Here is a 13626-nt window from a genome sequence, read left to right on the forward strand (position 1 = left end):
ACCTCCCTCCGCTGTTTTGCCGCGCAGTGCTCTGCGCTTCAGGATCTGGACATCTGTGAAGCTGGAAATGAGCGACAGGAACCTCAGAAATCACAACATGAACCTGTTGCGGCGGATTCAATAACAGGCGCCAATCTTTCCGTGTCCGATGCAGAATCTGCCCGCAATTGTTTTCTCAGTTCCGCCTTTCAGTGACGTTTGGAAAGTGAAAGTGAAAGTCAACCGAAGTCTGTAGGCAGATCGCAATTCTGCTCAGTGGCAGCAGGGGTCGCCATCTCCCGCTGAGCGGCTGAATCCTCTGCAGCCTCACTGATGTGAGAGGTATGAATGACCTGAAATACTGAACCAATACAATCTGCAGTGGTGGAAAGTGAAAAGATACAGTCCTGTATTCAAGTAGTATTCTGAAGTACTTTACTTACCAGCTCTTGGTTCATGGGAAACATTGGAAAACATTTAGATGTAAATCAAAGTTTTGAAAATTGTAGGCAGATGAGCAAACTTGTCAACCTTTGCAGCCTTTTCAGCAGAGTTGACCTTAATGCTGCCATGACACAGTATCATATACAGACCATGTGACAAAATCATGTCAACACAGATATATGAGACAAATATACAATTTATTTTTTCCCCCAGCCAGGATCAGAGGCTTCATGATACCCTTCCAAGTCGTCATAAATGACATCTTTGTGGTGACGCTGACAGGTCTGCACCACCTGCAGGACGGTTGCAAGGCGTCGGTCCAAAGCAGAGAGGTGTGGTCCAGAGAGGAGGGGGGCCACACCTGCCAGAGGATCCTGGCCCAGCGACTCCTGCATGACGTCACTCAGATGGAAGCCAGGGAGGGACAAGAGACGCAAGCGGAGGAGGGTGGAGCGACGGATCCTGCATATGTTGGGTGGAGAGCAAGATCAAAAGAGATATTAACACTGGTTTCTTTATCCTCTCTGGGCCTTTAATTTTATGCAATGCACAACAAAAATTAAAGCTTTCTGTACTGCACCTTGAAGCATATATTTACTCTTGATTGACTGGGGCTAATTTCCTATAATTTATTTTCACCCACCCGTCACATGTATTGTGTGCTTCACCCACACATTATTTTGTTTTACCTGCAACACTGTTGCAACGGAGCCAGAATAGACGACTCATCCCGAGAGTGACGCCCAAACCTGGAAAACAGACAGTCACAAGAAAGTGCCATAAATTAAATGTTACTGCAATGACTTGAGCTGAATCAACAGGTGTTCATGGTACTCACGCCCGTCCGTTATCCAGATGCAGCAGAAACGTCTCATTCCCAAATTTCTCAAACGTCTCATAGTGATGTCTGTCCATGTTGCCTTTGAATGAAAAGCATGCTTCATGTTTATTCCAACTATGTGAGAGATGTGTTTGTAGAAATGAACGTGCAGTTAGCAGTAGCATATGCTGATGGAAATTTCATGATAACATCCTGAGTGCCTTAACATCTGAAATAACATGAAAGACATAGAGGTCAGTTGCCTCCCGCCCCTCATCACACAGCCTGTAAGCCCCCTGAGGTCGAGATTAAAATGTAGAGACTGACTCATGAGGAAGTCCAGTACAGCCATGTCTATGAGATCCACCAGTCTGGTGCCTTGGTTGTAAGGAGGCGTCTGTTTCACTGTGTCACAGTAAGCCGGGTCCTTCTCCCACCTGCAGCAAAAGAAAACCAATCCTGATGGGCCATAGAGGTAACATTCATTCATAATAAATATTTTCAATTTGAAGAATAGGATGTTTTCTTTTTTTTTTTTCTTTTTTTTTTGCCTGATAATAAAACTGCAACATGAAAATGTGGTTCTCTAACAGTCTGAAAATGCCTCATCGACAGTAAGACTCATAATAAGATCTGTGGATTGACATCAATTTGTGTTGGCCACAAATTTAATATAATGTTGCAGTTCCTCATTCACACCACTGGAAGGCAGCGAAGACTCATGAGTCAACATAACACTCAACAGAAAACCCAACCAGCAATAAGGTAGAAACATTTCAAGGCCGACACTGTCAGTTCAAACTTCACACACACAGCTCAGACAAAACATGTGAAACAGACAATGGGGTTTCCATTTTTCTGTCCATCACTGTGCCTGTAAATGCAGGCGGACTAAACAAATAATCACTGCAGGGCTGATCCCTGTTCAAACTGTTCATTATTAAAGGTGGAATGAGTCATTCTGCTGAAAGATGGTTTATATTACCAGCTCTCCTCCACAATGCCATCACATTAGCATGTCAGATTTAGCATCCCTCTCACTGCCCTCTCTCCCCTCCACTTCCCCTTGTCCTGGGCACAAGCATGAACGCTGCTTGATGCTGATTGGCTGGAAAAGTGTTGCATCGCTTGGTTCAAGCCAATTTATCTTGTTTCCCACTCACAGTGCCTGGGCTGTGAGAAGATATTTAACAATTTCTCCAGAATGACTCACCCCACCTTCACTATATATATTACCCACTGTGCGAGCTTGGTGCGGCTGTATGAACGTCTCCATGGTGACCTCCAGGACCTGCGTGGAGCGAGGCTGAGGTCAGGTAGCATGGCAGCCAGGGAAACCTCCAGTGCGTGTGGCTGACCGCACACTGGGTGCTCTGGTGAGCAGTAGTACTCACACTGGCCGTAGAAACACACGTTGCCCACTGGAGGGAGTCAGAGACGACAGCTTCAGCTTAGCGGTCAGGTAGTTTGTGTGTGCTAATGTTTGGATTAATGAGATGTCTGCACGGCTGTGATTCAAAGTGTTCTTTGTTTTGCACTTTTTTAAATCTTGGTCCTGACAAATACCCCCCATATTAAAATACAAAAGTATGATAACTGTGGTGCAGGCGTGGATACATACTAATATCCACACATACCAGGGGAGGTGAAGAAAGACCTGGACAGCCGGTGGTCAGTGGTGATCTCTCTGATCTCTGTGGTGACGTTGATGAGTCGACCCACCACTGGAGGGATCCTGTTGAAGCCCAGCAACCTGAGACAGCAGAGACAGAGGGGGGAGCAGACACGAAAGCGAACAGAAGAACCAGGGTGACGACAGACAGATTCAGCAAGAATAGAGGACACTAGTGCTCTAACGTTCATTTCAAATGACACTTTACTTCTATCCCTATGATACAAGCTGTACAGTGGCTTCATGAAAGAATAATGGCAGTGTTGGACCGGACACCTGCCGCCTGCTGACACAGTGTGACGGACTCTGTACCTGTCAAGGTGAAAGGCAGCAATCTCTGCATTGTGTCTTTCAAAGTCAGAGAAGTAGAAGAGGTTTAGGTCCGTCTCTGCGTCTCTGGATTGTCTGAAAACACACACATAAGCAGGAATGGATGAGGCTCTATACGCTGGCCGACACACTAAAAAGTGATCTCCAAACACAAATGCTGTTGTCAGTCAGTCGTTCATATGTTTCCTGTTACAGTGCTGTCTTACTTCATGGGTTTCAGCAGAGCTTGTCCGTAGTTTGGGAAGGACATGAGCAGTTTGAGCTGGGTACCTCCTGTCTTCTGAACTGAAAAATATGCATAAAGTGATCACGGAGTGTACATTGATAGTACAAATAGATGGGGCTGATCATTGCTTACACACTCATGTGATGATAAGCCATCACAAGAAAAAAGAAAGAGGTGTGATGGTTACATGAGGAGTACTGCACAGGGTGCAAGTTCAATACCGTGCAGTACTCCGTTTCTCCACATGGTGGCCTATTACATATAATAGTTTCAACCATCAGCCTCACTGGACCCTCCATTTAGCACAATACGATCTTGGTACAGTTTAACCAATGCATCACATAAACTAGCCATATCACAGAGTCATCATCATCATCATCATCATCATCATCATCATCATCATCATCATCATCATCATCATCATCATCAGAGCCTTTCATTCAAAAAGCATGAGCCCCCTTTCCCCACTCAGGAGTTAAACCAAAGCGTGTGTGTGTGTTCAAGTCAACAAGTTCAACATTGAGGTCCCAGACATCCAGAAGAGGAGACTGGCTGACGCATGGCATGCTTATAGGAGGAAGTCCAGTAAATAATTCAAAAGACATCCATAAATCCAGAGATGGAAATAAAATCCTCTCATATTTATTCCTAGCACCTGTTTATCACTTTGATTAAAGCAAAATGAATCTGAATTCAGATGTTTAAAGACATTTTCAACGTGGTGAAGGCTAAACGTGAGAGCAAAAAAGATGACACAGCCAGAAAAAAAAAATCAGCCTGTAGCTGAGATTAGTGCTTAATCTGCAGCGTATAACACAAATCTCAATGCATTATTCATCCTGCAGCGTGCTGAAGACAGGGACAGGGTGTCTGAGACGAGCAAACACCAAATGAGAATGTGTTGGCGAAGTTGTGCGCCTGTGTGCGTTTACATATGTGTGCATCCAGTACGTCTGTGTGGTGCTCGTGCACTCGGGTCACTTTGTTCAGCGTGTGCGTGTGAGTGGGTGTTGAGATAATGTAAGTTTGTGGGAGGATTCCATTTCTGACCCGACAACAAAAGATCAGATTTGCAGATTTGAGGCGTTGGATTGTCAGTTTTTTTTTTTTTTTTTCTGAAACATCAGCCGCTTTTGTCTTAACCTCTCTGCATTTGCATTTTGTTTGTATTTTCTGTGTGGGCACACAAGTTGTGTCAAAATCAGGGTTCAGTCAAATACAGTGCAACACTGCAATCCACAACACCAACAGCACAAACTACAGCCTCATGAAGTCAGCGAATCGTCACACAGTCTCAACAAAAATGCAACCACAAGCTTTGTAAAAGGAGTTTTTACTGAAGATTTTTGGCAATGACGTGTATGAGTGTTCATGTTATTGTGTCCGCCATGCAATAAGTCTAATAAAAACTGCACACACACAGTGAGTTTATGGCCTGCAGCACATGCCTCCTCTTTTCCTCCTTCTCCACACTCACACTGACTAAAAGGATTTGTGGGTCATCATCAAACAGTGAGCTCAATCCTCCTGGGCTTATTAGTCTATTATTCTGTATAAGTGTGCTTTGTGATTCCAATGTGTGTGAATTCAGTGTGAGCTATGTGTACCTAAGGATCTATCGTCCTGTGAATAACTGTGAATGTGTGTGTGTTTCTAAAAATGCAATCTTCACTGTTCCAAATATGAACTTTGGCACAGTTCACTGTATTCACTGTGCGAAAACTTCAGCGCTGCCTCTGGCTCTCTCACAGCCTAGCTGGTATGTATAAAGAGACTGGAGTTAAAATTGAAAGCAGCATGGTTGTGGCATTGTAATTGTGTCAAGTGGCATCTAAAGGACGGAGCTTAAATGAAACTCTAGCACTGCTGGGACAATTCAGACAGTTTCTCTATTTAATTTGGGTGTATTGAGCAATGAGGTGAAATACTCTATTCTGTCTGTGGGCGGCCTTGAACCCATCGAGACAGCGTGAAGTGTAAATCTATGACAAACACGGCTATAGAAAAAAAGAAAAAAACAAGAGTTAATATAAATGAAAGTCTAGTAAACTAGACTCCACTTGTAACACACTTCCTGGTAACTGGCTCCTCAGGCTGCAGATCCAGATCTTTATACCTTAATGACTAAACTGCTTTGACATAAGTCAGTTGTGCAGGTTTTGGCAGAACACAGGTACTATTTAAAGAATCACGCCTGCAGTATGTTTTCTAAATATTTTACACAAGTGTGCCAGTGAGAAGCAATGTTGTCTGGCCGACACTTCAGGATGTATTTTTGGGAACAGAAAGATTAAAGGGAGAATAATTAAATCACTGGTAATCCTTCATCTTCCTCACTGTGCATCCTCCTCTTAACGTCTCTCGTTTGTTTCTGGCAGCTGTCCCTGCATGGCCCTGTCCCTTCTCCATTCTGTCCTCTCACCTGTCAGCCCTGCCCCCCTCATTTGCTCACCAGCACCGAGAATATGCTGCGTTGCCAGATAGTGAGTCAGCTGGGCCAGGTTGGGATCCTTCCTGTTGTACAGCTCCCAGCGAGAGATGCCCAGGTGGAACCGTAGCCAGGGAGGGTGGGTCTCCACGTCGCTGGTCCAGTTGACTTTGTCATAGCCGTCCTCCTCCTCACTGGCGCTCTGCCTTCAGGAGAGGAAGCGGAGGTGATAAATAGGCAGAGCTGGCCAATGAAACATCAGAGAGTTTGATTCAGGTTGGTACTGAGATATAAAACAAGCTGTAGGGGGAAAATGTGTGATGAAGCATATGCAAAGTGCCATGTGAAGCAACACTTTAGCAACTAAAGCAACATATTACATTACATGACATTAATTTTGCAAGGTATTAGGAGTTTTTTCTGCGGGGCAACAGTCACATATCGTTCCATACAATCTATTCTGAAACCAGCCTAAGAGTCTACAGGCTTGATGCTCTCTGAGGTTATATTTAAGCACATAGATGCCAAAGTGGTGGGCCTACATTGGAGAGCCATGCTAATAGCAACGCTAACAAGAGGCTTACGATGTCATTAAAAAGCAAAGCAAAACCTTTATTGTTTGTATTTGACATATTGATTGATCTATTTTCTCCTTCTGCTTCACTTACCACTGACTGTCAATATTGGTGTTGTCTTCCTGCACCTCTTCCTCACTTCCTGTATCCCTCTCATGTTCATTAGTCTTCACCCTCAGTAGCCAATCATCTTCTACCAGCTCTGGGCGTGGCAGGTTGTACAGCGGGTGCTTGAACAGCGCCTCCAGCTTAGAATGACTCTTGACCTTTTGAGTTACTTTCCCATCTCCAATCAGTTTCTTTTCCCTCTCAGTGGCATCCCTGAATGAGTCCTTCTCACTAGGGTGGAAGGTTTTGGCATTCAGGTTGTGATGCTCTTCATGCCGAGGGATTGTTGGCACTTTATGTGAGGAGGAGGCAGCTGAAGAAGAGGAGGAGAGGGAGATAGACTCATGGTGCTGAGTATGCACTCTTGGACTGGAAGAAGAGGAGGAGGTGGGAAGGACACAGGCAGTCTGGAGGACAGAGAGACAAAAAAATGCCAGAAGGAGGTGGAGAGCGAGGGACAGACATGCCAGAGTCAGATAGATGGAGCGAGAGGAGCGACGCAGGTTCTGTTTTATCATGCTGGAGGAGAGAGAGGCAACAACAGAGAGAGACATTTAAAATTCAAACAGACCGTGAAGCTCTGCCAACCCTTCAAACCTGATCATGATGAAACACTTTCTGATCATTGCGCTCCACTTAGACACACATAGAGAAGTGGACAAAATAAGAAAAACGCCAGATGAATAGGAACTTTTACTTTGAAGGAGCTGAATTTCACACAAAGGCTGCTGTATTAAGGTAAATGCCAATTAGTGATATGCCACCTTTAAAAGAGATTTTAAAACAGCATGATAGAGCTCACAGCGTAGCGGTCACATTAAATTCAACCTAATCTAATGTGGCGAGTTAAATCTGTGTTGAATGTAGAAATCACATGTTGAATATAGATAAAAGTGGTTGGAATGAAGCTGACTGACATACAGATCATAGCTGGAGACACAGTCATTGGTAAGAGAGTCATGCTAGCAGCTCTGTGGGACTGAACTTAAGCGCAGCAGTGCTATGAGCAAAATGCTAAAAGATCAAATGAAATCAAATGTTAATGTCAGCACGCCAGTAATGAGAATACCGACATATTTAGCAGGTGTAATGTTAATCATATTATGCATCTTATCCAATAGCTGTCAGGACATTTCACTTAACACCACAAATGAGAACACATCATCAGTCAGTAAGATTCATCATCTGGGAATCATGAATGTCTGTGGCAAATGTTGTGCCAATGCATGCAGTAGAAGATTTCACAGGATAGGTTAAGATTTTGACTTGCTGGTGGTGGCATAAGAAAGTCAGGTGATCGTCCTCTGGGTGCCATGAATATCAAATATAGAAAATTTCACAGCAGTTATTCTAATTGCTGTTGAGACATTTAATTCAAAAACACAAATGCGAATGTCATGTTGGCGCTAGATGAAAGTCTGAGGATCACCAAAGTGAGATTCAACATCTGGGCACCATGAAAACATGTCATACCAATCTATCCAGCAGTTGTTGAGATATTTCATAGAGCTATGCAACAAACATGGTTGAAAACAAAACACACAGAAAACACAATCTTCACAATGGAAAGCGGACAAAATGCATTAATTTGGGCCGTAGCATTACCAGTTGCTTATGGGATGATGAAAACTGATACTTGCATCTTCGACTCATTTGGAGACAGACAAACGGTGCATCCAACCATCACCAGCTGTTGTCAGTGCTAAACATTTTTAGTATGGGAGCCATGTTAGCAGGGTGATTTCACTAAACGTCTGCGTGGTTGTATAACATGCACGAGCACCTGTCACAAAATCCAGTGGAGCGAATGCTGTGGTACAAACGCAGCTCGTCCCACTTTTAAAGAAGCCCAGCAGCAGTTTCATGATCATCAGGATGCAGTTAAACACCTGCCTCAGCCTCCTCCGTTTAAACACAACTGAGATTTTATGGGACGATTAGGAACTCAAGTGTGAAGCACACGTCTGCATCCTGTGCTCCTCGGTAAACTGGAGGCTCCTCAAAGTCCCATTAAAACACATGGAAGAATAAACAGTCCACTGATTAGTTAATATTGTCAGACAGACAGGTGAGATGAGCAGAGAGACAGGCACTCAGACTTCCACTCACAGCGCACTAGTGAAGCAGAAAACTGTCAGATAATCATTTACATCAAATCCTCAAAGAAAGAAAAGCTCACTAAGAAAATCAATACATTATTGAACAACTTGCTGCTCCCAAATTCCCTGTGTGGACCAGCAGGCTGGAGGAATTACTCACATCTCTTTCCCTCCAAGACCCTTTTTTCTTCTCCCTCTCTCTGTTCTGCTCCTCTTCCTCTGTTAATGAGGCAGATACTCAGAGTTTGGTGGCATTGCAACAGTTTTTTTTTTCCCCCCCTGTTCTTTCCCAGGGAGATTGCATATGCGTGTTTGTTTGCTATCTCAGTATCACTGCAATCCAAACAGAAACAAGGCGACTGGCATGTTGCGGTGACCTGTGTCTGCATGACCCACGGCTGAGAGGAAGAGAATCACAACATAGTGCCAAATGATCTTTTAGTCTGCCTGGATCAATGCATGGTGGGTGATGATAGCGCTGCTGTACAGCAGTCCTGCCCAGAGGGCTGATTCATTGATTCAGAATAGTGATCTGCACACAGGTGTGGTAAGTCAGTGGAGTGGCTCTCAAAAATAAAGGCTAACAACAAGTGTCACCTTTACCTCTTTAATCTCTAAAGCATACCAGCATTTTTTTTCCCATATTTTAGGAGCTTTTGGAAAGACACTCACGTCTTCTGTGGCAGCGCTTTAAGGTGCACGCACACGCGCACACACAGAAACATGCAGAGTAATCAATTCATATTCTGAAGAAGGCCAGATTAAATCAAATATTCATGCCTTTAACACAGTGGGGGTTTTTTTTTTGCCTTTCTTTGAGCTTGTCCCCTCTTCTGTTCCTCCTCCCCTCTTTTATCATAAACATCTCCTGCTATGACTTTAAACCCTTCTCTCTGACTTTCAGTGTTTTCTGTCCTCTGAGGGTTGAAAAATCGTTCTCTCGCATAATGCTAATTAGTCAGCTATACGTTTCTGTTAATTAGCCAACTTTGCTTTGGGAGAGAATGTATTATGTATGTTGCAGCAGGTCCCAGTAGAATAGGCTCATGTTTTCCAAACCTGTGGCAATATGCTGTGGCATTATACGCAGCATCTAAGAGTGCTGTCATTACATATAAACAACTGCTAAATATCACAAATGAGATTGTAATATAAACGCACACAAATATAAATATTACATGTTTGAGTAAATTAGGAAAAATCAAAATGCATGACAGTACCAATTTATCATGACTGGTTGTTTTGATGATGATATCCTTGTGGTTGTAAATTGGAGCTGGAATAATGCAGCTGGACCTATTGTTTACCGGTTCATTGGTAGCTATACTAGCCTGCAGGTGCTGGGAAGGGATCTAAATCGCCTTTTCTGTGTTTTGCTAGCCAAGCCCACCAAGGAAACAGCATAATAATTAATGGTCGGTGAGAAAGGCTCCCGCTGAAATCTTCCAGCAGATGCTTACCTGCTAACTCTCACCAGAAATAACAACACAGCACGTGGAAAGCAAACAGAACAGGCTACAAAACCTGGCAACCGGGCACTGCCATCACACGGAGATGAACAGTCTGTTATGAAGAAACTTTTCTTCCTAACTCTGTGAGCACATGTTACAGCAAGCACAGTGTTCTTCTCCTTCAACACTGAGAGTAATGTAGCTCAAACTATGACTTTGTGATCCTTTGGTACATTACATTAACCAATAGAACAGCCAGTGTAGTCAGATGTGGCCGCTGCTCAGTTTTCTTAAGGGAGGAATCACATTGAGACAGAAAATCATAGTGTAGCTGTGTTAATTACAGAAATTGATTAAAAAGCAGTGAGAAGTTTTTCAAGCACCACAGCAATTTATTAGGCTATAGCAGTTTTAGCGCTCGTTAATTACCCACTGTGCATTAGGACATGGGGTGGAGTTGTCAGTTGACAGCTGGGCGCTGTAGTTTTGAGCCAATGTTACACAACCTGGAGAAAATAATGTATTTGCTCGGGACTATTTTCTGCAGTGGATTGATATTCGTCAGTGCGTTTGGCAGGACTGAGGCAAAATATGCTAATAAAGGAACACGTGCAACAGTGTGGCTCATTGGTGTGTTGTGATTTGGTCTTTTCATGGTATTTGTTGACAATAAAAAAAAGTTAGGAGATATGTAATGTGGTCCTTTATTAAAGGTCGTCTTTTTATGTTTTTCTTCCTCCAGATGGTGATCAGAGGTTACTCCACGGTCAGCTGCTCAACAACAGCAACCAGAAGGAAAGACCACGCTTTGGCTGCTCTCATCAAGGATGGCACTGTGCTCTGGACTTGTTACAGGATGTCAGGAAATCACATATAACAAGATATTTTAAATTTGTGCAATTCCTTTATAGCCTCTCCCCCTCTCTTCTTTATTGCGTTTCTCCCATTCACACACCCATAAAACACACTCGAACACTCACACTCAAACAACGCAAACATCCTTCAAAGCTTTGAAGCCCCGTTTCCCCTCACAGCAGTCGCAGCTTAATGTAGGTTGCTTGGAAACAACCTAGAATTTGGCACCTAATTGGAGCGTGCATGTGCTTTATCCAGCAGGCAGGCGGACGGCGGCTCTGTTGTGCAAGCTCGGGATAATAAGACAAAGTGAATTCAAGATCACATCTGGCACGTTAGAGGGAGAACGAGCAGCCTGTTGGATCATGGAGGGGCTGAAAGCCTCGGTGACCCACTGTGTGTGTTTGTGTGTAATCTCGCATGAGACTGTTTGCTTATGCTTTTTTTGTGTTTGTGTGTGCGTGTGTGCCTGGTTGTAAACACTGCTTAAGTGGCCTTATGAGTACCCGAGGGTGCAAGGGTTTCCTTTTGGTGTGTGCGAGAACGGAATACTAAGAGAGGTGATGTGTGTTAAGCATGTGTCGGCCGATGTTTGAAGTGCTGGAGGCGCTTTATCTCTCTGTGGTTTACTTTCTCTTTGTCTTTAACCTACAGTATCTGTTTGCAGGTGTGTGTGCATGTGTGTGTGTGTGTGTGTGTGTGTGTGTGTGTGTGTGTGTGTGTGTGAAATGCAAAAGAAGCGTTTCATCATGTGTTGATCTTGTGTTTGAAGTGATGGAGGTGCTCCTTGGTTTTTTCCCTCACCCTCCTACTCCCTCTCTTCCTCTCTCACTCTGTCACAGCTCTGTCTATTCCTTTCTCTCACCTGCTCGTTTCTGTCTTCACCTCTTCTCTCGTTTCACGCCTACTCCCTCTCTTCCTCCCCCACCACCTCTCTCGCTCTCTGTAAGCTCAGAGGCCCAAAGTCTTTGAAAGCATTGACTCCTGTGGCTCTGGCTGCTGCTGCTGCTGCTACACTCCCAGTATGGATGGGCATGAATATTTCATCTGGGGAGAGAAAGAGAGAGAAGAGGGAGGGAGCGAGTGGAGGCGGGGATTGAAAGAATTGGGAGAGGAAAAGAGACAGAAGTGATGGAGCGAAACAGGTGAGAGGAACGGTTACAAATAAAGACAAAGATGGAGAGGAGAAGGAAAGGAGAGAGGAAGGCAGAGAGATAAGGAGGGGAGGAGAGGTGCCATAGATGCTGGAGGAGGGTGAGAGCATGAGGAGAGAACTCGTGTGGAATACCAACTAGAGTGAGAGCAACAATGTGTTTGATAAGCACATTTTTATTTGGAGAGACACATTTACTCCTCTGTGAACACGCTCAAACAGGGGATGACTGAAAAACAACACACATACAAAATCACATAAAACCTCTGCAGCCCAGCCTTCCCGTACTCTCAGAGGAGTAATTCTTACCTATGCATCATCTACATTTCTTCACTCCATCCGTCTTTCACAACCTCTTGTGCATCTCTCTCTCTCTCTCGTCATCCATTTCAAGATGACAGATTGTGGGATCATCTAATCCCGTATCTCTCGGCATGGGTCAATCTGTCATCGGCTTCAGATCTGTGGTGTATTTGTATGTTCATGTTGCTGTGAGAGGAAGCGTGGGGCAATTAGGAGAGAAGGAAGGAAGGAAGGAAAGAAGGAAGGAAGGAAGCAGAAAATGAAGGCAGAAAGGCAGAATGAAGTGCAAAGCCCCGGCTGGTCTTTAGAGCCTTTGGAAAAAGACACATGAATAATATAAAGACTCTTTATCTCTTCGTGTGACTGTGTGTAAATGGAGCAGGGTCTGTGCATTGTTTGATTCCACATGCCTGAAAGCTCACATGTGTTCTTTGTCAGTGGGTGAATGCCCTTGGTGGCACGTGTGGCCTTGTTCATTAGCAATAAGTGTAAGGTTTAGCTCAGGGGTGTCAATATGTCCCTGAAATGAACAAGTTAGCATTGTGATGCATTCAATGGGAAATACAAAGAGGAACAAGTGGATGTCGAGAGCTGCGCTGGTTGCATATATGTGCTGAAATAACTTTTATTTTAGCGTGTGCTGCTGAGCCATAGCATGGCTGACCAATATAATTCATTACCAGACAATATGTGGCAGCACAGAAATAGATGCAGGCCCCCCCGTCCATCATTCCTCCACCCACAACACAGTACAATGAGTCAGGAGGTGGCTAGCTACGTTAGCTTCTGTGGTGTCTGGCTGAGCTCTGTCACATCGTGTTCAATCCTTTCAATACAAAAAACTACATCCTTGGATAAGGGAAGCTTAGGGTGGTGCTGCTGTCACAGATGAGTCTTCAGGTGTGTTGTTTTTTCACCTGTCAGGTTTATTTTTATTTATAGTTAAAGTGGTGATTTAGTATTACACCTACGTACAGGGGGGCTTATGGGAAACTAAAAAAGAATGATCAGAATTGAAGCAGCCGAGGCTGATATATCCTGACTTTTAGGCCCTTGTATGTCTTGACAACATGGCTCCTGCATTTCCCATAATGCAACTTGAAAGCATCCCTAATCTTGCCTGCCTGATAAACGGCGACATCTTTCAAACTCTGCACCCTCAGTTTGTAACAGAGACTTTCTC

General features: G+C 44.1%; 1 protein-coding gene across 1 annotated transcript; it reads right to left on the reverse strand.

Annotated features, from left to right (window-relative positions):
• Nucleotides 1–189: 189 nt before the first annotated feature.
• Nucleotides 190–7100, reverse strand: LOC143334439 (extracellular serine/threonine protein kinase FAM20C-like). Its single transcript, XM_076753247.1, has 10 exons — nucleotides 6568–7100; nucleotides 5924–6105; nucleotides 3452–3530; nucleotides 3228–3320; nucleotides 2881–2996; nucleotides 2484–2664; nucleotides 1571–1680; nucleotides 1262–1343; nucleotides 1113–1172; nucleotides 190–885 (listed from the first exon to the last, which is right to left on the reverse strand). The coding sequence occupies exons 1-10, from the start codon at nucleotides 7098–7100 to the stop codon at nucleotides 621–623; spliced, it is 1701 nt and encodes a 566-aa protein (XP_076609362.1). The 3' UTR covers nucleotides 190–620.
• Between the last annotated feature and the right edge of the window lie 6526 nt (nucleotides 7101–13626).

Source organism: Chaetodon auriga, chromosome 16 (assembly GCF_051107435.1).
Source record: "Chaetodon auriga isolate fChaAug3 chromosome 16, fChaAug3.hap1, whole genome shotgun sequence".
NCBI lineage: Eukaryota > Metazoa > Chordata > Actinopteri > Chaetodontiformes > Chaetodontidae > Chaetodon > Chaetodon auriga.

Bases quoted from the DNA above. Each gene is read 5' to 3' on its own strand.
- LOC143334439 (XM_076753247.1), bottom strand. From the start codon at position 7,100: ATGATAAAACAGAACCTGCGTCGCTCCTCTCGCTCCATCTATCTGACT. The intron at 3,321-3,451 runs GTAAGACAGCAC...GTGTGTTTTCAG, and splicing joins GCTCTGCTGAAACCCATGAA to ACAATCCAGAGACGCAGAGA. The intron at 1,344-1,570 runs GTCAGTCTCTAC...TTTCATTCAAAG, and splicing joins TGTACTGGACTTCCTCATGA to GCAACATGGACAGACATCAC.